Below are 25,116 nucleotides of genomic sequence, written 5' to 3'. Positions count from 1 at the left end.
AAATACGTAGAACGTCCTGGACCACAAAGAGAACATGTGGGATTGTGTTGAGGATAAGTTATTTGACAACCTGGCAAAGTGACTATTCACTTAACTTGGCAATGAAACTTAACTTTTCAGTGTCCTGAAAGTGAACTACCTTCATTATAATACTAAAAAACACACTCACAGATCAAAAAGACCCCTGCCCAGGTTAAGACTCTTTCGCTGAGCATGTGTAGTAGTAGAAGCATTAGGTAACCCATATTATAATTGTATGTTAATCACTAACCAATCAGTATCTAATAGGCGTGTTATGGAAAAGTACTAACCTCTGATTTTTGTGTATAAAAGGAGCATGAAAACCACTGTTGGTGTGCTTGATTTGTGGAAAAGTTCACCAATCACCCAGGCCTGAATAAATACAACAACTCTCCTGAGCGTGTCAAGATTGGTTTATGGCATGCCGGGCACGAATCTCCTTTTTGGATAACAAGGGGAGCAATGTTTTTGGTTTTGTGGTGTTGTCTAAAGGCTTTGCAGCACTGTCTGAACACATACAGATTTGGAAAGGCTGCTATTACCATATACAGACCATTATGTATATTCAGAAGCCCAGGACCTGCAACCAGTCTCACTGCCTTTCCAGTAATGACTACAGATCCTGCAGTGATATTTGCTTCAAAGAAATTCTTCTGGATGCATGAAGAAGCATCTTCCCATTCCTGGATGTGCTACGTTTTTGCCAGGATACCTTATTTACTCTGCATTGAAGAAGGAGACATGAAGCCGGCAGTGTTTACTAGCGTCTTCCCTCCCACAGATAAGAGTGGGAGGGAATGTAGTGACAAATTTAATGGCAAATTTAATTTACTGATGATGCCCTGTTGTCACAGATTTTGATATATGTTTAACCTTAACGTACTATATCCAAGGATTCAGGCTGTGATTCTGTATCACCTTAATCCAGTCCAAACCCAAACTGCTGATCTGCCCTTGCAGAAATTTCAAGCCCGCCCACCTACCCACTCACCTCCCCTGCATAAACACTAACGCTTAAGAAACACTGCAGTGAGGTTCAGGGAACTGATGTGTTTTACAAAAGTTTTCAGTCAGCTCCTTGAGGTAACTGATGCAGTTGCACCAGCAGTACTGCCTATGCAAGTAAACGAGGGTATACTTTTTCTATTGAATTAATCAATTAAGTAAGGGCAGACAAGACTTAGCCCTGGAGCCAGCAGAAGTTTTTAAATCAACTCAGCTGCCCATCAACCAGTGAAAACCAAAAAAGCTGTGTTAAGAAAAAAAAAAAAAACCACAACACAGTATTGCCTCCACAGCCTACTTTTTGTTTATACCAGCTTTCATTCTACCATTTGTGCGTATTTTACATGGTAAAAAAGGTAGGTTAGAGTCTGTCCCCATTTCTCAAGGGTGGAGCATTCTGAGGTCAGCAAGGGTGACACTTTGTGGCTATCTGCTGGACACAGCTTGGCTGGGATGTCTCCAAACACATAACAGAGCCTCCAGTTATACCTGTGTAGAGCTGAAAAAAGAGATTTCCAAGCTTACACCTGGCAGCGATTGTTTTAATTTGCTATTGAGCTTTGAGAGAAAGTCGGATTGTACCCAAGGTCACCGGTGTGTATTGTTAAAACACAGAACAGCTCTTCCTTGGCTGATATACATAAATCACCACCATTACATGTCATGGCAACACATTATAGCTGGCTGGGCTGCCTTTGTAATAGAACTCGGCACTAAAGGAGTGCTGAAAACAAAAGACAAAAGCTTGTAATGGCTCACTGATTAGAAATAAGTAGAGGCTTTAAAGTGGCCTTTAGAACCTAATAAACATCTCGCCAACTCTGGTCCTGTCTTCATAGTGCCTGTCACTTGATTTATGTTGTAAAGGAAAAAACATTTTTATTCAGCAATAAATATCCTATTTATTAATAAATAACAGGAATGCATTCAACATTACAATCAAGAACCATCCCAAACAGTAAATTCTAGATTGCTTTGCATATTCACAGAAAATAAAGAGCAAAATGGCTTAACTGGAACTATGAAGCAAAACAGTGAGTGCTGATGGACAGTCCCACAAGGAGTTCATAGGAGTCGTGGCATTGTTATCCGAAAAGCAGATTCGTGCCCAGCATGCCATAAACCAATCTTAACACGCTCAGGGGAGATGTTGTATTTATTCAGGCCTGGGTGCTTGGTGAACTTTTCCACAAATCAAGCACACCAACAGCAGGTTTTTGTGCTCCTTTTATACACAAAAATCAGAGGTTAGTACTTTTCCATAACACGCCTATTAGATACTGATTGGTTAGTGATTAACATACAATTACAATACAGCTTATATAAAGCTTCTACTACTACACACACTCAGGGGAAGGGTCTTAACCTGGGCAGGGGTCTTTTTGACATGTGAGTGTGTTTTTTAGTATTATAATGAAGGTAGTTCACTTTCAGGACACTGAAAAGTTAAGTTTCATTGCCAAGTTAAGTGAATAGTCACTTTGCCAGGTTGTCAAATAACTTATCCTCAACACAATCCCACATGTTCTCTTTGTGGTCCAGGACATTCTATGTTTTTCCAAGGTTTGGAGATCAAAGCCTCTTCTTTATGAATTTATTGTTCTCCATATGTGCGGTAACTATAGCTACTAGCATAACCATTAACCATGGCTACTAGCAGGTGTGAAGTATACTGTAACAGCATGACCTGACCAGAGACTGACTGTACAGAATGGAATAAACTGTCAGCAGCAGGTCCAGAGAAGCGCTCTGTTGCTGTTCAGCTGCACTTTCAGTTATTCACTACAATCAAAGCTATAGGCTCTTGGCATCTTTAAACAGAACAGCTGGAGAAGGACTTCTTGTAACATGCAGAGAAGAATTCACCACTCCAGAGAGCAGCAGGAGCACTGACAAGTCTATCCATAGCCCTGGAAACGGACAGATTGGAGCAATCAGCCCTTCTGAGCTCCTAGAGACATAAGACAGCTGGAAGCAAAAAAAGCAACAGCGTTCAAAAGATGGGATCGCACAGACTGCAGGAAAGAATGCATCGTGCTGATGCAAAGACACGGGTGGGAACTGCTTTACAGCTCATGCTGCAGAGGCTGTAGCCCGCTGCCGATGCAAATTGTTGAGGTGCATGTACTCTCTCGTTGCCTGTTATTGCAGATGGATAAATGTGTGATCAGAGAGCTGGGGAACAGGTCCAGACAGACCTATATCCGTAAGTCTGTCTCACACAGCTCAAAGAGAAGGAGGTTCTTTAATCTGGGGCTGAGAAACTGAGGAAGGAGGGGCCTTCCAGGCTGCCTGCAACTGATAAGGAAAGTACCTTCAGGGTCTCAGATTTATGGCATTTATTCACAAACTGCTTTTCCAACAATATTTAAATGTTGCACATGGTAACTAAGGCATAAATCTCGGTGCTGCGTCAATTCCTCAGTGAATTATTGCCTCCAATGATTGCCAGAGTTTAGAACTGTCTATTAGAGAAAGGGGTCTACCATATGAAGCTGAAACCAAAATGATAGGAAACTCGGTGCCACATCTGAAGGTGCCAGCCAGGAATGCCAGATAGAAACTGGAACCACAACTCAATTGCCACACTTTGACAAAAGGATAAAGAACAAAGAATAGTGAGAAACACGAGCAGGAAGAGAAAAGATGGATAGATGAACCTTCAGCCAGCTTTTAGTTAACATCTCATGTGTTCTTTCATCTCTGCAATGCAAAATGAAGCAGCACAAATTAATTCAAGACGATACTAAATAACCTCCTAAACCATGTGCACTAAAATTAAAAAAAAAATTCTGCATGAGAAATGGTTTTGGCAGGTAATTTATAATAGTAAATCTATTCTAAAAGAACTAGTTATACTTAGGAAGGCTTTGCCTTTCAATACATGTAACACTGCTATTTACAGAACTACACAATGCATACTAAGTATAGATAAAAGCAGTTTACAGTATTTTTCCTTTCTTGAAGTAACACTGAAAAACCTGCTCACAGGCCTCTTTTCTGCTGATGATTCAAGGAATCACAGAATGACTGAGGTTTCAAGGAACCTCCAGAGATCATCTGGTTCAAACCCCCTGCCAAGCAGGGGCACCTAAGAGATGGTTGCCTAGGACTATGTCCAGATGGCTTCTGAATATCTTCAAGGATGGAAACTCCACAACCTCTCTGGGCAGCCTGTTTCAATGCTCTGTCACCCTCACAGGAGAAGAAAACCAAACCAAACCAAACCAAAGCTTCTTATGTTCAGATAGAACCTCCTGTGTTTCAGTTTGTACCCACCGCCCCCTGTCACTGGGCTCCATCTTCTTTGCACCCTCCAGATCTCTGCTCTCTCTGCCTTTCCTCACACAAGAGATTCTCCAGTGCCTTAACCATCTCAGTGGCCCTTTGTCAGACTCTCTCCAGTAGCTCCATCTCTCTCCTGTACCAGGGAACCCAGAACTGGACACAGTACACCAGTACTGCAGATTCCATACAGATCAACACTGAGAATGGTTTTGTCCCCACCTGAGCCTAGCAAAACAGGTGCAACCTGACTAAAATATAATAAAGGGAAGTTTTATGGTACAGGAGATGCAGGAATTGTTTAGAAGCCTTTTTTTTTTTTTCATTCATAGACGATGCAGAAACGTTAACAACAAGAATAAAAACATAATTAACAAGAAGATCAATAGCAGCTTCAGGATATATGTTCTTCCCGTACGTAATATCTGGCGCAAAATTCAGGAAGATTCCCAAAGGTATAGAGTTCCCCCAAACTTCATTCTCTTGGCAGACACTTTTTTCCCCAGAGCTGACAATATGTGAATTTCCCCTTTCTGCATACAGACCTCAAAGTTTTTGAAAGATGGGATGTGTTAGAAAAACAGGACCTGTGTTCTAACTGCTCCCTCCATCTGCATAGCAACTTGCTCCATAGGGAGGGAGATGCATCTGAAGCAGTCTGCTGCATTTGCTCCCTTATAAGGAAGGCTGTCCAGACACTTGGAGGAAACCACTGCTTACCTCCCCAATTTAACTCTCGGGCAGCTTTCAGATTTAAAATCCAGCATATAGCTCGATTGGCTAGAAGTGCTCCTCTGCACCTCACCTTTCAACCGTCAAAAACATGCCAAGAAACAGGCAGAGAAGAGAATGCAACAGAGTCACTAATTTTCTTCTACAAAAAGGTTCAAAGGGTTGTTGACTGTCCAGATAGTGCCCAGTTTGGTAATTTAGTGCCATCTTCCCCCAGCAGTTGTCTAGCTAGTGTAAGTCAGTCTCAAGCTATATAACTTTAATTTACAGATTTTGTGCTTTTTGGCTCAGACAGACAGCCAAGAACACCTGTGTTTGAATGCTTGGGTATTTGCCAAGTTGTACTAATCTACAGGGAGAAATAGAAACAGATGGGCTGGCTAGCAGATAAGCATTACTACTGGAGTAAAAGCTTGTGTGCTAGAAAATCAGATTTATAAAACTGAGTAAGAGAAATGCTGCCTTGTGAGAGACAACTCAACCATTTGTTCCTGTTTACAATTACAAGAGAGGCATGTTATATAACAGATTCATTGCTATGAATAACATGGTTTTCCAGCCTTTCTTCATATAGCATTTTTTCTCTTATTCTTGTTTCTTTCTACTGGATGTTTTCCAGTACAACAAATCTTTTTTGAATGGTGATGCCCAAAACTGAACAGTTTATTCCTACTGAGGACCCAACAATGCTGACTGGAATGGATTTTTCCCATTTTATATACAACGCTGAGGTTAATGCATTCTAGAATTACACTTCCCTTTTATGCAAGAGCATCAGAGGATTTCATTTGTTTGTTAAAATTATGCTCACTTTGCTTAGATAAACTAACCCCCACCCCAAATTTTTTGTTACATTGCCTCCTGTGCTTGCAATTTTTCTCAGCTCTTAGTGGTTGACTGTGTGAATTGCCTGTTGCTCATTTTGGATCTAGTAATTTCTCTAATATATTGAGCACTGTTGAAAAAGCTAATCTTGATCTTCATAGTCTCTGCAACCCTCTTCACCTCAATGTTTCTTACCATTTTTACAAATTTTTTAAGTATGTTCAATAGTACCTTAGCCAAGAGGTTAGAGCACTTACACAGGTAGAAAAGGACTAGCACATACAGGAATATATAAAAGGCTTTACAAAATAAAATTATGTTGCATCTGTTTCTTTCCTCTTATCCACAAAAGCAGCCACTCGAAGAGATTTGCTTTTAACAAATCCACAGTGGCTGTCTCTGAGTACCTATTATGTTCTAGGCACTTATGAACTAATTATCTACCAGTGTGTTCTGGCATCCTTCCACACACCAAAGTTGTGTCCTGAAGTTATACACATTGCTCTGATTTCCACATTCTCCTTAAGAAAAGTGGGGTGTGTTTTCAAAGCCCTACCACATGCCTACCAATGAAATCAGTAACAAAAATTTGTCAGCTATCCTGTAAGTATTTTAGATATTTTGAGTCAGTGATAACATAAATATGTCTATACTACCCAACATTCTTTAACATGTTCTTGCCCTGGGCCCATGAGTGAATCCTCTTAGTTGTGTTAAGCACTTCTCAAAATTAACCATCTTTAATAAAGACTTAAGAGTGTATTTAGGTTTTCTGGTGATAAATAGCTATCAAACACTGATAATGATTTCTGGTTTCTATTTCTCCCTTTCACCAGACATGCCTGCCTCTGCTGCAGTCTAACTGTATTTTTTCCTGGATCCATTTTGATTATTCTGTGTTTATTTCTTATTCACTTTAAATTAATAAATTCTATTATTCCCTGATAATTTGCAAATTATCCACACTCAGATTATCAATCAAGAGAATGTGTCCTCAACTCCTTTGACTGCAGCCTGCGTTTATGTTGACTTAAGTTGGTGCTGGTACCAAAGCTTTACACATTAAAGTTAGTCTAAGACAACCTAACATCTTAGTGGTACTGAAATGCTAAGTCTTGCTCTCCTCTCCTTTCCTCATTTTCAGTTGCATTTGTTCGCTCTGGCTCTTGTGCCAGCTTTAGCACTCATCTGATCCCTCAGAGAGCTGATTCAGCTCATTAAACCAGCAGAAAATAAGATTTGTTGTTGTTTGGGCTTTTTGATGGGCTACTTTTCCTGTAGGGACAGATAAAAACACTTAGCCCATTTCACCTAATTGCAGTCTCACGCTGGTTTACATCAGTTTAAATCAATCTAAATTGGAGCTGCCATATTCATCCCTTCATCCCCACCTACACAGCTGCGCCACTTCCCTTGTGTCTTCGCCAACACTCATGCAAATGGATGGTGAGCCAGCCAAGGTGGCTGACTTCAGCCAAAACACTATTCACTTTTTTATTTTGTAAGGTTAGTCCTTGCTGGATTGTCTCAGTGAACTTTGCAGCTGCCCAAGAAATTCAGTTCAGCCTAAACAGAACCGGACCTGCACTTCCTTCCTATCACACCTGAGAGCACTCTGCAGTGCATAAAGAAATGCACAACTGTACTTACTTCCCTCTTAGCTGAGGTGGGGACATGCTAAATCAGTAAGTGCTAATTAATGAGGGAGTCATAACCCATTTTATTCCCACTCAGTAGAAATTCACCTCAGACATGCAGAAATACCTCTTGATTCTACTCTATTCCTTAGACAGCAATCTGTATTCAGTAGTTTAAATACAATAAATAAATGCTATTGATCGTATTACTATCTGCCATATCATAAACTGATTATACACAGAGGTTCAGAAGAATAAGCAGAAACATCACACTGTGAGGATAAGGCAGAAGTGGAAATACAATGATTCCAAGTAACTATTCCTTCTCCCATGGTTTTAGGCCTCTACAGAACTACTCCCATGATTTTATTCTTCTAAGCATTTTACAGTCAAACATTAATATTCAGCTTTTTATAGTGTACTTTTCAAACAAAGCATCTATTTTTCATCATCCATTAACCTAATCTCTTACCCCAAGAATATCTATTTTTCACAATCATATTCTAATGTTGCACTGTTTCTTGTAAGTATTTTTGGGTTTGCTCTTTCTGATTCAGATAGGGTGCAAAGTCATGCAGGCAATGGCTCCCTTATCTCCCATACACAGCCCATAAGCAGAAAAGTTTTCTTTAGCCTAACATAAATAATGTAATTGAGTCTAAGTGCATGCTTTGTTCTCTTCTCAGGAAATAGATTGTTTCCTTACAACTTCAGTTACAAAATACAAAATATATTATTAGGCTTTCACAGTACTCAAGTTGAGGTCCATTACACGTTTCTTATTGGAAGAAGCTACAATTCTGTTTCAGAATAAATTATTGCAATTTTGGGCATTATCATTGACATCATTTATGCCCTTTTGTGTTACTGAAGAGAGAAAAAACAAACCAAGACAAAACTCTTTATTTACACTTCTATGTTTTCTTCTAGAAACAGCACTTACTAAAAATCTATCAGGGTTGTTTTAACTTAAAACACTATTAGCCACATTCAACACTTCACTGTTTTTTAATTGTTCTTTTTAAATGACCAGGTCTACCAGATGACAATAACACCTCTCAGAGATACCGTAAGCCTCAGAAAATATTCAGAACAGCTTTTTCACTACAGTAAAATGTAAAATCTACAACTAAGATCACTTTTAGCACACTGCATGTAAAAATAGTTCAAATTATCCTTAACAGGCAGAGCTTGCAAGCTAAACAGACAAGACAAAGGAAATATTATCCTCACACTTAAAAGGCACAAAAATATTAGGTGCAGATAACAGACAAATTACAATGGCAATTTCTCAAAGGTGCTCAGTTGCTTACATAGATTAGTGACAGAGTAAGAAAGTAAAGACAAGCTTCCAATTCCCCAGTCCCTGTTCCACCCACAGTCCCCATATCAAAGTTTCTTAAATAGAAAAGCATCCACTTGTTCTTGAATAGCAGGAGAACCTTTTCCACAATTCAGTGCTGCTTCCTGAAAGGGCTCAAACAAATTAATTTCTGACAATCATTGATTAAGACTAAACTGTGATGCATGAAAGCTTTGCTTGTGTTTTGCTTCGTTTGTTTCCCAAGACTCCCTGACTGTTTCCCTAGGCCTCTTTGTCTGTTTAGGTAACATTAAGACACTTGTTAGGCTTCCTACGTAAATCACTGATAATTAAGACTCAAGACCTTCAATGGACACTTGGACAACTCCTGGAATGTGCAAACTAAGATAAGGGGGACTCGAACAAAAGGACACAGAGACCCTGTAGTAGGGAGGATGATTTTGCTGATTTAGGAAGAAGACACCTGAACTTTATTCCACAGCGCATGCTCTGGAAAGTCAACTAGCAAACACTGTGAAGAAGACTACTTCTTCCCTCAACCACCGAAGACGCTCACTCTATTTTTACGACACATGGTCAGACTATGTAAATGCATTCTGGGAACTCATTATCATAAGACACCCCTTTCCAGGAATCTAATGAATATGCACGGTTGTGTGTATGTAAACTGATGTCCCTTGCTAATTCAGGGGAGCCCTTATGGTGGAGAATCCCCAGGGCAAACCCAGAGCTGCTAATAAAGAATATCTGCTTAACAGTAAAAACTTTGCTGTTGAGTCAAATTCTTTGTTTCATTCCTTTATCATCAAGTCCTATGAATTACAGTGAGCTCCTCTACTCTATGTCACACTTGCGATGCAAGGGAAAAAAAGATTACAAGTTATCTGTCTGCAAATGTAGTTTCAAATTACACAGTTTTGAAAGAGATACATGTAGTGTTCTGTCCAGCCCTGTGGAATTTATAGTACTGTGCAACCTGCCTAAATCAAAGAGGAAATAAAGAACCATTTCTACTCAGATATTCCTTTATACTGCCAACAGGATAAGGATCCTGCAGGATCATGGAGTGCTCTTACCTACTGAGATCAATTGTGACCTGTTTTTACTATTACCAAAGGTCTTGTCTGCAGTACAGCCTCAGGTTTTGGCTTTGGCATATATGAAAAATCAACCCCAGAATACTGATATAAAAAGTATTTGCAAATTCAGATCACTTATCATGATTTTTAGAATGTTCTGAAACATTGTCTTCAGTGCCCTGATAGCAAACTTCAACGTAAGTTTTATCTCAGTCTCATGTGTCAAGAAAAACTGAAGAAAGCATGTGGAAGTTTTATGACAATTCTGTACAGAAATATCTCATTTCAGCCAGTTTTTATCTGCTTGTCAAAGCTGCACACTGCAGACTCATTCTCTACAAGTATTTTTTTTATCCACTGTAACCCAGAAAAAGAGAACATAACTTGCTGACTCTTCATTTCATAGCCAGATTTTGTAATACTGTACGTTCCTGTTTGCCTACCATAACAATGACATTTTTCTAATTTCACTACTTTAGAATATCTTTTCTTTATCTGCAGTGTATTTTTCGCAGTACACTTTCTGTATTTTCTCTGTTGCACATGAGGGTTCAAATTTACAGTTTGGAAATGTTTTCCAGATTGAAAAAAAAAAAAAAGTTTGCCTATTCAGATTCAGCAGTTTCCTAATTACAACTTCTGTGGAGATGTTTGATTCCTTATTTCCTTTCTTTCATCAGGATTTTATAGTTCTGAATCCATTGAACCCCACCAGTGTTATGGTCTTGCTATAACATTGGTCACATTTTATGTCATATTCTTTAAACTGGGCCTGTACTGCACATGTTTTAGGCTTCCTATTTGTGCATAAATTCTTGTCTACATGTATTTTAGGTGTACAAGTACAAAAATCAGTCACTTATCTTCTTCAGTGGAAATCAATTATTCTTTCAGGCTAATTCCAATATTTCCTTAGAGATTCTCCCAAAGGAGAAATTACTCTTAAGATCAAGATGACACCGTATCACAGTCTACAAATCACTTTCCCTGGAAGGGTCCAAATTCTCCAATTAGATCAGGTGATCAAAACGACTGAGAGAATCTTATGCAAGTTATAAAATCCTTAATTCATAATTATCTCCCTCATAGGAACACAATACAAATATAAGTAATTCACTGTTTATAAAGCTTTTAACAATCTTGAGTTTAAAGGGGATTTTAGAAATATAAAGCAATTTTTTCAGCTTATCCAATGAAAACAAATTTATTTCAGAAGTCGTGTATCTAGGTAGCCCTGTGAAACAGAAGAACAATATTTGCTGATTTTTAAAAGACTTAGAAGGTGGCTAAAGGTCTGCTTTATAGAGGAAATTACACTCAAGCATTAAGGATTTTTTCTTCTGGCTATATATGTATCTGAGATTTGGTGGCTACACAGGCTCATATTTTATTCAGTATCCATCTGCTGAAACTAATGACAGTACAGAAATATCACCAAATCAATTTTGGACTCTCAGCTGCTTTTCTGAACGAATTGTAATGACAAATTCTGTTATTGCCAAAGTCAGTGTTCTCAAGCAGAACTACAATGTTGTCATTGCAGCCCTGACAGAACATACAATGACTGCTCATTTTTATTTAAGCTGTGTAACTTTTTGTAGGGTACCACAAACACAGAATGACACCTCTTTATAGCTAACGATTACGCATCATTCCTAGAGGGTCGCAGCTGAGGAACGCTTTGCTTAAGAAGTCACATCCATACTATGGTAATTCACTTTTGTGAAGTCTTGACTCGGCTTTGATGACACCAGTATCTCTGTTGGAGCCAGCATGCATTAAGCTTAGCTTATCTTTGGGCCAGTTATCACCCACTCACTGCTCACATATTCTGACTCATTAAGTCACACCATCATGTATCATGAAAATGTACTCCAACAATGTGACTAAATTTTAAATCATAACAATTATATAAGAGGGACCTGGACCAAATTAAATCCCGGTTTAGGTGGTGACATTGCAATGTTCTTACTGCACAGTGGTCTCAGAGATGTTGTGCATGGCTGAGGAGTGAGTGCATCTCATTACTTTGTGAGTAATGAGAACAAGGTATGCAAGAAATTAGCTGAAATACCTCCTCTATTTCTCCAGCAAAAAACAGAGCACCCCACTCAAAGCCATGCCATTAGCTTTTGCCTTGAGTCACTGAACATCAGTCTTACTGAGGTTTACAGCAACAGAGCAAAGGCAAAGAACATTTCTCTCAGGGACCATGTCTATTTTTCATCCCAAAGCAGTTCCCAATGTTTATGAAAACAAAGGCTTCTTATGTCTGAGAAGCTATTCAAATATGAGAATCCTGAAGCCTTATGAGCTCCTAGGTCTAAATACATACCACGGATTTATTCTCACTCCCTAATGGGGCAAAAATCCTCAGGAAAAACAACAGGTGTATTGACAGGACAGGATCTATGTCATACTTTTACAGATCCTTAATCTGAATGGTTAGAAGATAAGAATCCAAGGCAGGATCCAGGGCAAGAAGTCAACATATACATAGGCAGAAATTACTTCAGTTTGGCTCAATCCATCACTACCAAAAAAAGCAAGTCCCTTCTATTGCAAACAGTGATCCCAAACTTTGTGACTTTCTGTTGAGAAAGTTTGTACAAAAACTGCAGAGCGCTGAGAATGTTTAAGTTCCACCAGTTTTGCCCACACTTAAGCCCATATCAAAACCTGTACCAACTGAAGGATGTGCCCTCATTGGTGTAACTAAGCAGAAAAGCAGCAAATTACTTTCATAAAAAGTCACTGGCAACTGTTCAATGGCTTATCCCTAGAAAAGTCTAGGACACTGACATTAAGCTAATCACCATCTGTTTACTTATACACATTTACATACTATATCTTGAGTCCAATCCTACACTCACTCATTCATGCAAAATAACTGGCTTTATTTGGTTTCCTCAAAAGTCAGAAAAAAGATTTAGTCCCTTCCATATGAATCATGGAGGAAAAATTTAATACAATTTACTTACCGAAGGATTTCTTTCCGAGTGAAGAATGTGCAATCCTGTTAAAAAACAAAACGTGTTACTGTACTACAGAAATATTGAAAACAACTGCAAAGAATTATTTCCAACCTTTTGGAAGGAAACTCAGATCTGGCAGGAAAACATTAAAGATCCCATTTATGTACCATCTGCTTTTATCAAATAACTGAAATATCCTAAGGTTAGGACTATCAGTGAAAAAAATATTGTTAATGTGAAACTTCAGGAGAAAAAAACCCAGCTTGCTGAAATATTTCTCTACTGTGGAATGACTAGAACAGAAGCAAAATTAAATCAAAAAAGTGAGGTATAGGCCAAAAACATTCAATAAATGGATCTAAAAAGCTATAAAGTAACAAATAGATGAAGAAAACTCGGAGTATTCCTCTATTAGAGATAACTGATTCAATAATAAAAGTCATGTACTTATTAGTTATTAACTCATTTTGCTAACAATTACTTTGCACTGTGGACACTTTGGTGAAGGCTGCAAACTCCCATATGTTAGGAACGTGGATAAAAGGACAGCTCCTGCTCCAAACAGAAGGCAAAATATTCAGCTTTCCCTGTAGTACTGCAGAACTTGAAATAACTTACTAGAATGCAAAGTAGAGCTTGCTGAATACGGAAGAAGAGCTTACAAGCATTTGCTTGCATTCTGAATGGCTCTGTGGTGGGACTGCATTTACAATGGTTTAATTCACTCTTTATGAACATCTGCATTTTGCTAGAATTCACACACTTCACAAAGGAACCATAAAATGAGCAGTGAAATAGTTTGCATTCTATGTATTTTTACATCAGTCACAAAACAAGTTATATTCTCAGGTGCTGTGAGGAACCATAATAATCAGTCCCATCCCATTAACAGAAATATCCCCCAATCCCCACTATCTTATCTAATATATATTTAGGGTAAATTCTGTTCTGCATCCAAAACTAGGAACACTGGGGGCAATGAAATATTGGATGATCAGTTTACAACATTGTTCAGATCATAAGTTCAGAGAATATGCATCTTCTTGTCTTAGAGATAGTGGCTGATGAGGGTGTATATATAGGGAACAACAACCAAACCACAAAATACTTCCCGATTATCCACCTCTCTCACAGGCCCGTGTGATGGGACAAGGCGTTTGCCTAAGAATTCAGCTCCTAGTAGTTTTTCTCCTTTAATGTAAACATATTTGAAATATATCATATTTTAAAATCAACTAGTGACATGATAGCAACATCAGACTTGGTAAGTCATACTCAAGAGTACATACAACTAGTATGACTCCCCCAGTCCTGCTCTTCAGCCAACTAGTGAAAAAGTATTTCTTTCCTCAACTGAGAATCATTCTGGCTAAATGCTTGCTTCTTCCAAGGAGGGGAAGAGCAAATGATCACAGCTAGCTGAAGCAGTCAAACAGCTTGTCTCAGGTATCCAGGTATGCTATCAGTCCCGCACGGTATCAATTATTGAGTTTGCTTGCTCTCCTCCATATGAAGTGGCAGGAGAAGCAGCTCTTCGTGTAGCAGCTCTTTAGTGTAGTGTAGCAGAATAGCGTTACAAGGCACAATAGGAAGCACCTTGTGAGCTGCTGACACTGATGTCACATTGTCTGGAACTGCACAAAGTGAAATAGGAGCCAGCTGGTTAAGCCTTCATTAATTCCAGCACATTCAACATTTACGGTCAAACTGTCACTTAAGGATGCTTCATTTACTAATGAAAGGCAGGTGCAATCTCACAAATAATTGTAATGCCCTCAGCAGCAATCATCCCGTAATTATATAGGCTGGAGAAAACAGCAGACTGTTACTTAACTAGAAAGCTGACAGGGAATTGATACGCAAATGGAGATAAAGATGAAAAAGAAAAGTTATCATTTACCTTCCAGAAAACATGCAAAAATACCACTGGAAGATACATTAAGAGGTCAGATCATAAAACTTTTTTGCTGAAGGTCCACATAATTTTTTTTTTAAATCTGAGTCACCTCACGAATTTGACAACATACACTACTGTCTGCCTTTTTTTTTTAACCAAACAAAATTTTTACTAACATAATCTAAACCACTGATATTGAAAACCTTTATAACAAAAGTAGTTGCAAGTATCTGCCTGACTATTGTTACTCACTGCAGTATTCCAATTATGCCTGCCAATTACATGGAATTGTGTGTCAGGGATGAGGGGTGTCAAAAAAAATTTACAGTGGTTTCACAGACCATTTGCAGAGACCTTAAAGCTACTCACGGACAGAGGACCACAAATTACTTGTGACCTGGCCTATACTTTTGATCCACAGCAATATCATACACACCACTTAAGAAATGCTTTACCATTAAGAAGCCTGTCTGGTCTCAGATGGCAAATGTAAAAGCCAGGGCTCCAAACCATCTCTGAAAGGGAAGTCCAGCCATCGCTCTTGTTTCTCCCAGGTTCTATTTCTGCCTCTTCCTTTATGTGGACTTGACACCAACAAGTAGTATAACTGCATCAGAGAATTCTAAAGGAAGGAACTAATGTGTCTGGAAACTAACCTAGCAAAACTGGATTCATTTCCAGGTTGGATCATCTCCTTTTAGTAGTTTAGAATCTAGCATTGGTAGCGCTGGTACAAGAGATGAAGCTTAAACAAGTATCTATTGATGGCAGGAAAGAGGTGCCGGACTGCCCTTCAATTTTTGAAAGCACAACCCTAAGTTGGATTAAAGTCATGATGGAACAAGGGTCTAAATAACATAATTACATTTTATAGTTGCTGGAACTCCAGCAATTTAATTCCAATTTAATTAAAGACTTTTGGCCAAAGAAACACGGAGGTGAATCATCCAATTTTCTTCTGGCTACTTCACTCATACAGAAAATACACAATGATGAACAATAAATAGTAAGCTAACATGTTAAATTAACTCCCTCATAAGGAAAGGTGAAGTAGGTCCTGGAAAGCATTTGTCATTTATGCATATGATGACATTGATCTTCCTTCAAGACACAGATATCATGGAACACATTTCTATTATGTGGACTGTATTTGTGTTTATTATGAACTTAAAAAGCAATCTGTCTATTCTGTCTGGACATTAGAGCCAATGGGAGTCCTGCTAAAAAAGTACAAAGTAAATACTGAACAAATAAATGTTACCATGTTTCAGAATTCTTATCAATTCAAGATTTCTGGCACGAATTTATCCTGAAAATCGTTGCTTTTATTTCTAATGCTATACAATGGCCTGAAAAACTTCTGCCAACAGGAGGGCCTTTGTGGGTTTTAGGTTATTTAGAATAGAGGCTTTGCCTTTAAAGGTCACCTACTCCAGCCCCTGAGAAAATACCTGCTCCTTTTCTAAGATCAACTATCCCACTCGGTCTGTCCTTCAGCCCTTAATAATCAAGTTAATTAGAAGTCTGACAATGCATCACAGCTGCTTTTTTGGAGACAAGGTTCCACTTAAATCTGCAGTTATCCACTTAACTTCATTATGTCTAGCAAAGTGAATAAAATAAAGCAAACAGAAAATTTCCCACTGATTTCAATGAGATTATTAGCTTGTATAATGGGACTTGGTTCTCAAATTTGGCATTTAGGTGGCTTAACTGGTTCTTAAAATACTTTGCAGAGAAGAGTCAGATAGCTAGTGTATTTAGGTTCTATGCGTGGCTTTGCTCTTGGCTGATAGTGTGACTTTCTGCAAGTCACTCAATATTGCTTGTAAAGTAGGGTTAATGATCTCTGCTTTAAAATTTACTTTACAAAAGAGCAGAACATACAGGCTGTTAAGAGTTTTATTCTTTGATTTCCTATGTCAGGTGAATGCAGGTTTAGGACAAAACAGGAACAGACTGAAATATGGTGGTCCACTCCCTTTTCCACTAGTCAGTAAGACTTCACTGCAAACTCCTCGATTGGTTCTGCTTTATGTTTAGGTCTAGTGATTTGAACAAAAAATAGGAATAGAGATAACTGTGCTGAGAATGCTGATACTTTACATAAAGTGTACATACACAGTATACTATGAGGTATGGCTCTAGAATCAGACCATATGTAACTTGTCCTTTTGGATATATTGCCAATACCAGAGCACAGCACGCAGTTTATGAATGGCAGCAGAGTTCACTGAATGAAAGATTATCACTTACCACTTTTGGAAACAAGTATCGTTGCACATAAAGCACAGTTTTCGAAAGAAACTAATTTCACATTGATAAGCAAAACACTGCTGTACAGAAAAGAAGAAAAACTGGAGAAAGGAACAATAGAATGAAAGAATAGCAATGTTCAAGTATGCAAAGCTACTGTGAAATAACATTTCTTAAACACATTAAATGCATATTTCTCCTCTAAAACAATATATATTTCTGCCTTTTATATGTACAGTATCATAAGGGCAGGTTTATTCTGATCATGCAACAGCTTCATTAGAAAGTTTTATAAATAAGAATATAAAACAGTCTTAGCAATACAAAATCATACCAAATTAGAAAAACAGTCTCAAACAAAAGCCAGCAAGCCAATAAAGTAAACCAATAACAGGAATTTTGACAATATCCTCAAGGCAAGACAGATTAGATCTATATAGCTATTTTACTGAGAAGCTTTTAAATGAGAAGTACTGAATGCTGCAGCATTTTAAATGTCAGTATCTCAAACAAATTATTTCTGAGGGTTCATTTTTGAAATCACAAATGAAGTTTTGTGCTGTGCCAAAAGTACACAGTATAAGAACACTGTGACAAAAACACCACAAAAACATCATCCTATGAAGTAATCAAAAACCTAAGTTAAAATGTGCTGGATAGAAGCAAATGGACGTTCATAAAAGATCTATTATTAACTCTATTCTGGTAACATTTTACAAATTCAATACTTTTATTCCAGTTACCACACAACTAAGACTGATATAGAGTTGTACAAGACTGAGTGAGCAAGATATTTATGTATTTTCATCGCTGTAAATATATAGTTACTGGAAGTCAATGAGACTAGCACCAGTCATTAAGTTGCATACCCGTCCAAGAACTTTAGTGAATCCAGATTTAAACACTAAAAAATTCCTGTCAGAGTTAGTGTCTGCATTAATAATAGTATTGGTTAAATACTAAATAGTATTGGTTAAACTTACATCTTAAAAAATGCTGGTTGCATCAGAATGTCAAGGGAGATTTTAACATCCAGCCTATATTTATTTGTAATCATATAGATTTTAGAACTACAGACAGATAAAACACTGAGTTTCAAGAGGAAAAATCGGCAGCTATAAGAACCAGTTCATGTATTTATACTGCAACATAAGAGTAAAAACAGTTAGACATAAGCAAGGACTGAGGAAGAAGCAAACTGTCAAAAAAATGTAATTTCCCTCAATCTACACATGCACCAAATGGCACCATGAAACCAGAATCTGACTAAAGGATAATTTCACAAAAAACCTTGTTCCACTATTATGTTACCTAAATTTGCACATTAACAGCAATACTTTATCAAACTGAAAAGTACTTTTTACAGAAGATCCTGGAGAACCTGTGATCAATACACTTTTTGTATTCTTGCAAAGGGTTCATTTTCATCAAAGATCCTGATGAAGTCAAGCACAGCTTTTAAAATCAAAAGATAGCTTGATGACCAAGTTTCACTTTATAAATGGTATTTTTTGACAGATCATAACGTAACTTGTTTCATGTGTTTTTGCATAATTCCCATGAAATGTAGTTGAATCCCACTGACTAGAATCTTAAAAGGAAAAAAGCTGTGATACACAAATTCTTGTGTAAAAGAAGCAAGTTATTATTTCATATTCCTATCTTTTATTGCAATATTGCCTAGAAGACAGTCAGGATAAATATCAGTTTGTGTTGAGGTTGCATGAAATAATGTAAATAATTCCATTAACAAACAAATACAAAAAGCAATGCCTTGCAATAAAACCAGTAATACCTGCTATAAAATATTTGTGCCCTATATTCTCTAGGTTCTATCAGGAAAAAAATTAGAACCAAATTTGTATCAAATTCAGACCACTTACTCAAGTAACCCCTGAAAAGATAGTAAGATTGATTAAACAGGGGAATGGTTTGTCTATACCCCAAGCACAGTTTTATGCATTTCCTACTCAATATAATTGCTTCTCAGTGAGAAATGCAGTGCACTGAGGCCAATGTATGGCTCTCATGTTGCTTTATTGTATACCTGCATTTTCTAATGCTTTGACCATCTTTATACAGCATCACTCAAAGAACCCTAAAATTCCTGTTAATTTTCCTTTCTCATTATGAGACTTGACCTCCAAAATCTGTAAACAACTTTTAAAAGCTTAATTTTAAAATGTTCTTTGATTGCAAAGAAATACATCTTTCTTGCTAATTAATACTTACCTTTTCCCTAGCCAGACCTTGGTTAGATTTTGCATTTTATGTAAAAAAAAACCATGACACCAGTACAATTCATTTTCTTACAAGGCTAACTTTTTAAATGAGGTGAATCTCAATGAAGAAACCAATGTTTGCAAAAGCCTCATTTCAAAAGACTTCACTAAGCTTATGAAAATGTAAAGAGCTGCCAACTAAAACACTACCTTAATAACAGTGATAATTTTAATAACAGGTTAATATGACAAGGTGTTAGGAGATTTGCAGCTTTCCAGTCTTTATTTAATTTGCCTCTACCTATTTCCAATAAAAAAAGCTGACGGGTCTAATATTATCAAGTCCTATTACATATCTCTTTAACAAACAGTTTCAACTGTCTTCACCAGTCTTAATGAAGAGTATTCAAAACACTTGTCTATTAAAAACTCTGCGATAATCTTGTGGGTGACCAGATTTACAGTTATTTAATTTAAATGTAGAGGTCCTGCTAAAAAGTGACTCTCCAATGTAAGTTTATATGCAAAAAAAGTTGATATATGGTCATTTCAGAAAGTTTTAGACAGATCAAATAAGGCTATTTTATTTCATTAGTATCATATTAACAATCTGAGATTTATATATGCTAGCTCTTCAAGCAGGTGATTCTTCTGCAGCTTAATCTGTGTTCCTGAAAACCAAAGCCCCTTACACATGGTTTTACCATACTTTGAATGTCTCACTTTTTCATCTCATAGTATCTCCTATGGAACAAGTACTTAAAACATAATCCATTAAAAAAGTTATGAAAATTTCACTACTAAAGTATTAGTTAGGTGCTATAAGCTCAGAGCAATTAATGTTAAAGACAAAAATGGTGGAAGTTACAGCTAGATAATACAATGGCCAGAAATATATTCAAATTAAGAAATTATAAGTCAAACCATGAAGTGAGGTTTAGAACAGTTTTCTACCAGGAACTGTGCAAAGTTAAAAAAAAAAAAACAACAACCACCTATTTTACAAAAAGGATTAAATTAACTCTTTCACTTCAGCCATACTCATGCTATGGATGCTATAACCCAGGGTATTACTGTAAGGAGTACAGTACCAACTCACAGACACACAAATTCACAAGAAGGTGTCTAGTTCTCATTTGAAAAAAAAAAACACCAACAAACTAATCAATGATCCATTTTAAAAGCAATTTATGTGTAGATGCCTGGCTGTACACTGAGGTCCAGATTTGCACAACAGACTGTTACGAAGTGGACCCTGGTACACAGTGTTTTACTTTGGTCCAGTGTTCAGAGGACCTGGCAACCCAACAGCTGATTCAAGAAACAGAAAACCTGCATTTTAAAAATTATGGAACCATTACCCCATTCTCCCTTTTTCTGTTCTGAAGGAATTTCACAAAGGAGAAAAAGGCAGATAGGATGGCAAACTCAAGTCACACAGCTCTGTTTGTGTTACAGCACTTGCATACTCCCCCAGAATGCAGGGGAGAGGCAAGCGCTCTCTCTCTCTGTGGATGGCTACAGCAGTAAGCCCAGGATTTCTATGTTTAAAAGATCCAAGAGCTATGCAGTAACTAAGGGATCAGAGGCAAATCACCATCAAAATAAGGGCTTTACCCTGAAAATTGTTATTTTATTGTATTTACCATATATAACAAGTGCTATTACTAGTAAAAAATTATCTAGCACTATACTAATGAACTACAAGTCTGCCTGTAACAGAGAAATCCCATAGGCTGACTCAATCCACTGGGCCTAACTACTGCCAGGCTTTGAGATCAATTACCCAGCATTATGAAAGGCAGGGGCTGCAAAAGCCATTAGAGAAAGGCAATTTCTACATGAAGAGTAGTGAATTAGGGATGACATTTCAGCTCTTGCATTTGCCAGTTTATGTCAAGAAGATAACATTAATTACATTTGGATTTTGTTTTGTTTCACTGCAGTTGGGATCTGTTCTGTGTTCATTTTTATTGTTAGTAGGAAGACAGACACTGGTGTTTTACAGATCTTTGATTTCGCTCTTGTCTATCCAGCAGGGATGTAAAAAAATCTTTTTGGATCTTAGACTACTAAATCTAAGACCACTAACTTAGACTAATATATTACAGTGACAGACTGCTGGCAAGGGTGAGATGTGTGACAAAGTGGAAATTAAAAAAGCTCCATTTTCACATTTCCTACAATGACAAGAAAAGGGCTAGGCTTTTAATTTATGCCTTATTTTCAGCATAGGATAACATTTTAAAGCATTTTTAGCATATATCCGTAGCCTGACTCTCAGTGGCTAAATATCTACACCCATGAAAAGTCCATGTTAGCAGTAACTCCAAAGAAAATTAGTATTTTAAAACCACAGTTTCCACTTCAAGGGTTTGAGTCAGAGATCCTGAAGGTAAAAAGAAAGTTATTTACTTTTGTGTGCACTGGATTTGTCCTTTGGTTATCACAAGATAAACTAAATCTTGATTTCCTGCACTGTTAATTCTACATTTATCACTTCGTGTAAGAGAACAGAGCAATGCAGCCAGCCCTGTCTGCATCTCCTAAGTAGTCAGCTGCCTCCTTCTTCAGCACCTTTCTATTCGATATATGGCCTCACTGTATTTTCAGAAACTTGTTCAAGGATGCCCACTGTTCAGATAGCTTCCTGAAATCCGTTTCAGTAAGATTTGCAGTGTACTGAAACATGACTGAAAACTGGGAATTATTTTTTTTTTACCCTATTAAAAATTTAATTGATACAATGTGAGGTAAATAAACAAGTATCAATAAGATATCCCTGGACATAAAAATGCATGCTACTTCTGTTAAGGTAAGAAACTGCCACCCAGGAGTGGATGCAAGCATAAGGATACCTATTCTAGATTACATTAAACATATTTCTAGGACACCCTCAGGAGAAGTGAAATTAGACAAGACTTTTTTTCCCCCCTCTACTGTCAGCAAAGGCATCAAGGAGAGAAAAAGACATTATTGCTACACTTTCTTCTCTACAAAACACCCATTAGAAAGATTCTACTAAAAACTCCCACTGTCAAGCTACTCACGGTCTTTATCTTACTTCCCAGTCTAGACATTGAGGATTTGACTCCTTTCCCTGTATACAGAGAAGGGAATTGAGTATATTCAACAACCCAGCCTTAGAATACTATTACAGTTGTTGGAAGGAAAAGTAGAATATACGCATGCAGGCTACCAATGAAGTTTTCATTTACATTTAGAAAAAACACTCCCCAAAACAACAACAGAAAAACCCAACCCACAAGCATACGAGAATTACACCTTGCCTTCCCCTAATGCAGACTAAAATATCTTACCTGGTAGGCATCTAGCTGTTCATCAGTAAATATCGTTTGCTTATTACCCATCTTAAAGGAGGAATTCTTCCTCTATGCAAATGCATCCCATTAGAAGTAGCTGGATTCCTCTGTACTGTAGGCATTTAGAGCACGTATACTCCGTGAATGTTCTGAGAAAATCCCAAAGCCTGCATTGAACCGGTTTTGCCTGTAGCTGTCCAGTGAGGAAGGACGCAGTACTGGGAAATCTTTGCAAGGTTTGACTTGAGTGTGCCAGGAAGGAAAGCGTTAAAATCACAGGCAGGTGTCACCCCAAACCAGGGATGCCGTTCTCCGCCTTTTCCAGCTGCTTTTTTAAGAGGCATACAGAGCTTTTTTCACGCCCTGAACCCCGCGTAGGCGGTTCAGGAGGGCGCGGGCGCGCTCCGCTCCGCTGCGGCGGTGCCTGGCTGGCGGGCTCCGGCCGGGACGGGAGGGGAGCGGAGGGCGCTCCCGCCCGGCGGCACCTTCACGTTCCGGAGCGGCTCTGCCCCACCCGGCGGCAAAGCCGGGCAGCGCAGGCCTGTGACACCCGCGCTGCGAACCCAGGAACTAGAAAAATGGATCAGCGCAGTGAGCGCTCCTGCAGCTGCTCTCCCCCCAGATAAAAGCGCGTCCCAGTCGGCGCTGGAGCTGCCCTGTGCCGTGCTGCCGGTGTTACAGCCAGCGGCGTGCAGGCTCAGCCCCACACCACCGGGTGCCGCAGGGCCAGCACGGTAAAAGCTTGTCTCCAGGCTGGGGCTGTAACCAGCCCTGCCTACCGAGGAGGCGAGTGCGCTGCCGGAGCTGCCGAACGCCCGGGTATGCCACTGAATGCGGGTATTCCTTCTCACATTAAATAAGTAAGAAAAAAAAAAATCAGGAAGAATAAAGTAGGTTCAATAGACGTTAATCGGACTCCTTCGGCTCAAGCAAGCACATCTGGAAAGAAAAAAATATTGCCACTGCCTAAAGCAAAGGTAGAAAGTACCACTAGAGGGCTCACAGTGTATTTTATGAAGTAATACAACTCTTAATTCCATATTTCCGGGGAGGAAAAAAAAAAGAGCACCTAAGAGAGATGCAGGCAGACAAAATGAATAAAGTCAAACAAAAGTATATTATCTAACACCTGCAGAAGGATAAGCTCTTATAACAACAGGAGGAAGAAGTGAGAAAGGCTGGGAGCAGGGAGGAAAGACCTGTTACGGGTAAGTTCCTTTGGACTGTTCACTTCCCATTTGTGCACACAGGAACGGGAGAGGGTTTATAAATATTTAGTAAGATTCCTACCCTCTTTACCTGCAGCTCTGCCAATGGTCACTATTTCCTCAGCAAGATAGCATGTTTACCTTCTGCTTTTTCCCTACAGCTTCTAATGATCCTGACTTGATAACAGTACTGGATAATAGTTCAGTTTACCTTGGCATATAACAACCAAGAACAAACATTTAACAATAATACTGAAAGTAAATGCGTTGTATACGTAGTAAAAATATCCTATGAAGTGTGTTGGATATGTAGTAAAAACATTATATGAAGTGTTGAACCGCAGACTGTTCTAACAGATGACTCATGTACACTGAAACATTAAGAAATGCACATTTTTTTAACTTCAAACCAGCACTGCCCTGAACTACAGAATCAGAATATATTACCACATATGCAAAATAAATGGCTTGGGATAAGAATGTATTCGACAAGGCTTATTAGCATAAGCAAACACCAGAATTCTAGCAGTGAAAGAAATGGATTCTACCAATAGAATCTACTGCAGCACAGTTTCAAAATAAAAAGGAAGAAGCTACACCAGTAAGGAGAATACAAACTCTGAATGACCTACCATCCAGTCAAGAGTGCAGCAAGCATCTATTCAAATATCAGACAGTTAAACACATGGCCAGACTGACCTCTGCTTTTCTAGCCACCAGTGCTGTGATTTTTTTCTTTTCCCCAAAGTACAGTGGCATTGGATTCTCTTTATGTTCCAAAAGATTCTCCGCAAGTCAGAACGTAAAGAAAAAAACCCAAATCTGCAAAATACATTATTCTATTTATTAAAATTGCTCTTTTAACACACTTTTTTTTTTTTTTTAAATCAGAAGATAACAGTTCATAAGGGTCCCTTGAGATTAAGAACTTTCACAGAACATGGAAGTCCTTACATGTCCTCAACTCTGAATGAGCTTCATCCAGGGCTTTAGTGGTTATGCATATAATTAAGCATGTTTCCTATCTATGATTTGGTGCTACTGAAATGCCAGAGCTAGCAGCTGTTCTCAGTCAGACCAGACCAATACTTAGTGTCAAGTGATTTGCATGAAATAGCACTCCATTCACAGCCACCTAATTCAAGCTGCCTGTCTATGCAAATCAGATTAAATATAAATGGCCAAATTAACTTTAATGGCATTATACAGAAGTGAATTGACACCAGGGGTGGATTGGGCTCCATATCTTTTAATCTTGTGGTTCTGTATACTTAACAGTATTCTTACAGTGAAAAGACTGACATCTCCTTTCTTCATTTTTTACCTG

At 38.2% G+C, this 25,116-nt stretch overlaps 1 protein-coding gene across 1 annotated transcript in view; it reads right to left on the bottom strand.

Moving 5' to 3' along the window:
- The window catches only part of CIB2 (calcium and integrin binding family member 2), a 50,661-nt gene that overhangs the window by 25,358 nt on the left and 187 nt on the right, over positions 1-25,116 (bottom strand). The window contains 2 exon segments of the mRNA XM_074837516.1: positions 12,890-12,924; positions 24,485-24,611. Coding sequence (XP_074693617.1) covers positions 12,890-12,924; positions 24,485-24,611 — 162 coding nt within the window.

Source organism: Strix aluco, chromosome 12 (assembly GCF_031877795.1).
Source record: "Strix aluco isolate bStrAlu1 chromosome 12, bStrAlu1.hap1, whole genome shotgun sequence".
Classification (NCBI taxonomy): Eukaryota; Metazoa; Chordata; class Aves; order Strigiformes; family Strigidae; genus Strix; species Strix aluco.
This window is presented reverse-complemented; position numbering and strand designations above follow the sequence as displayed.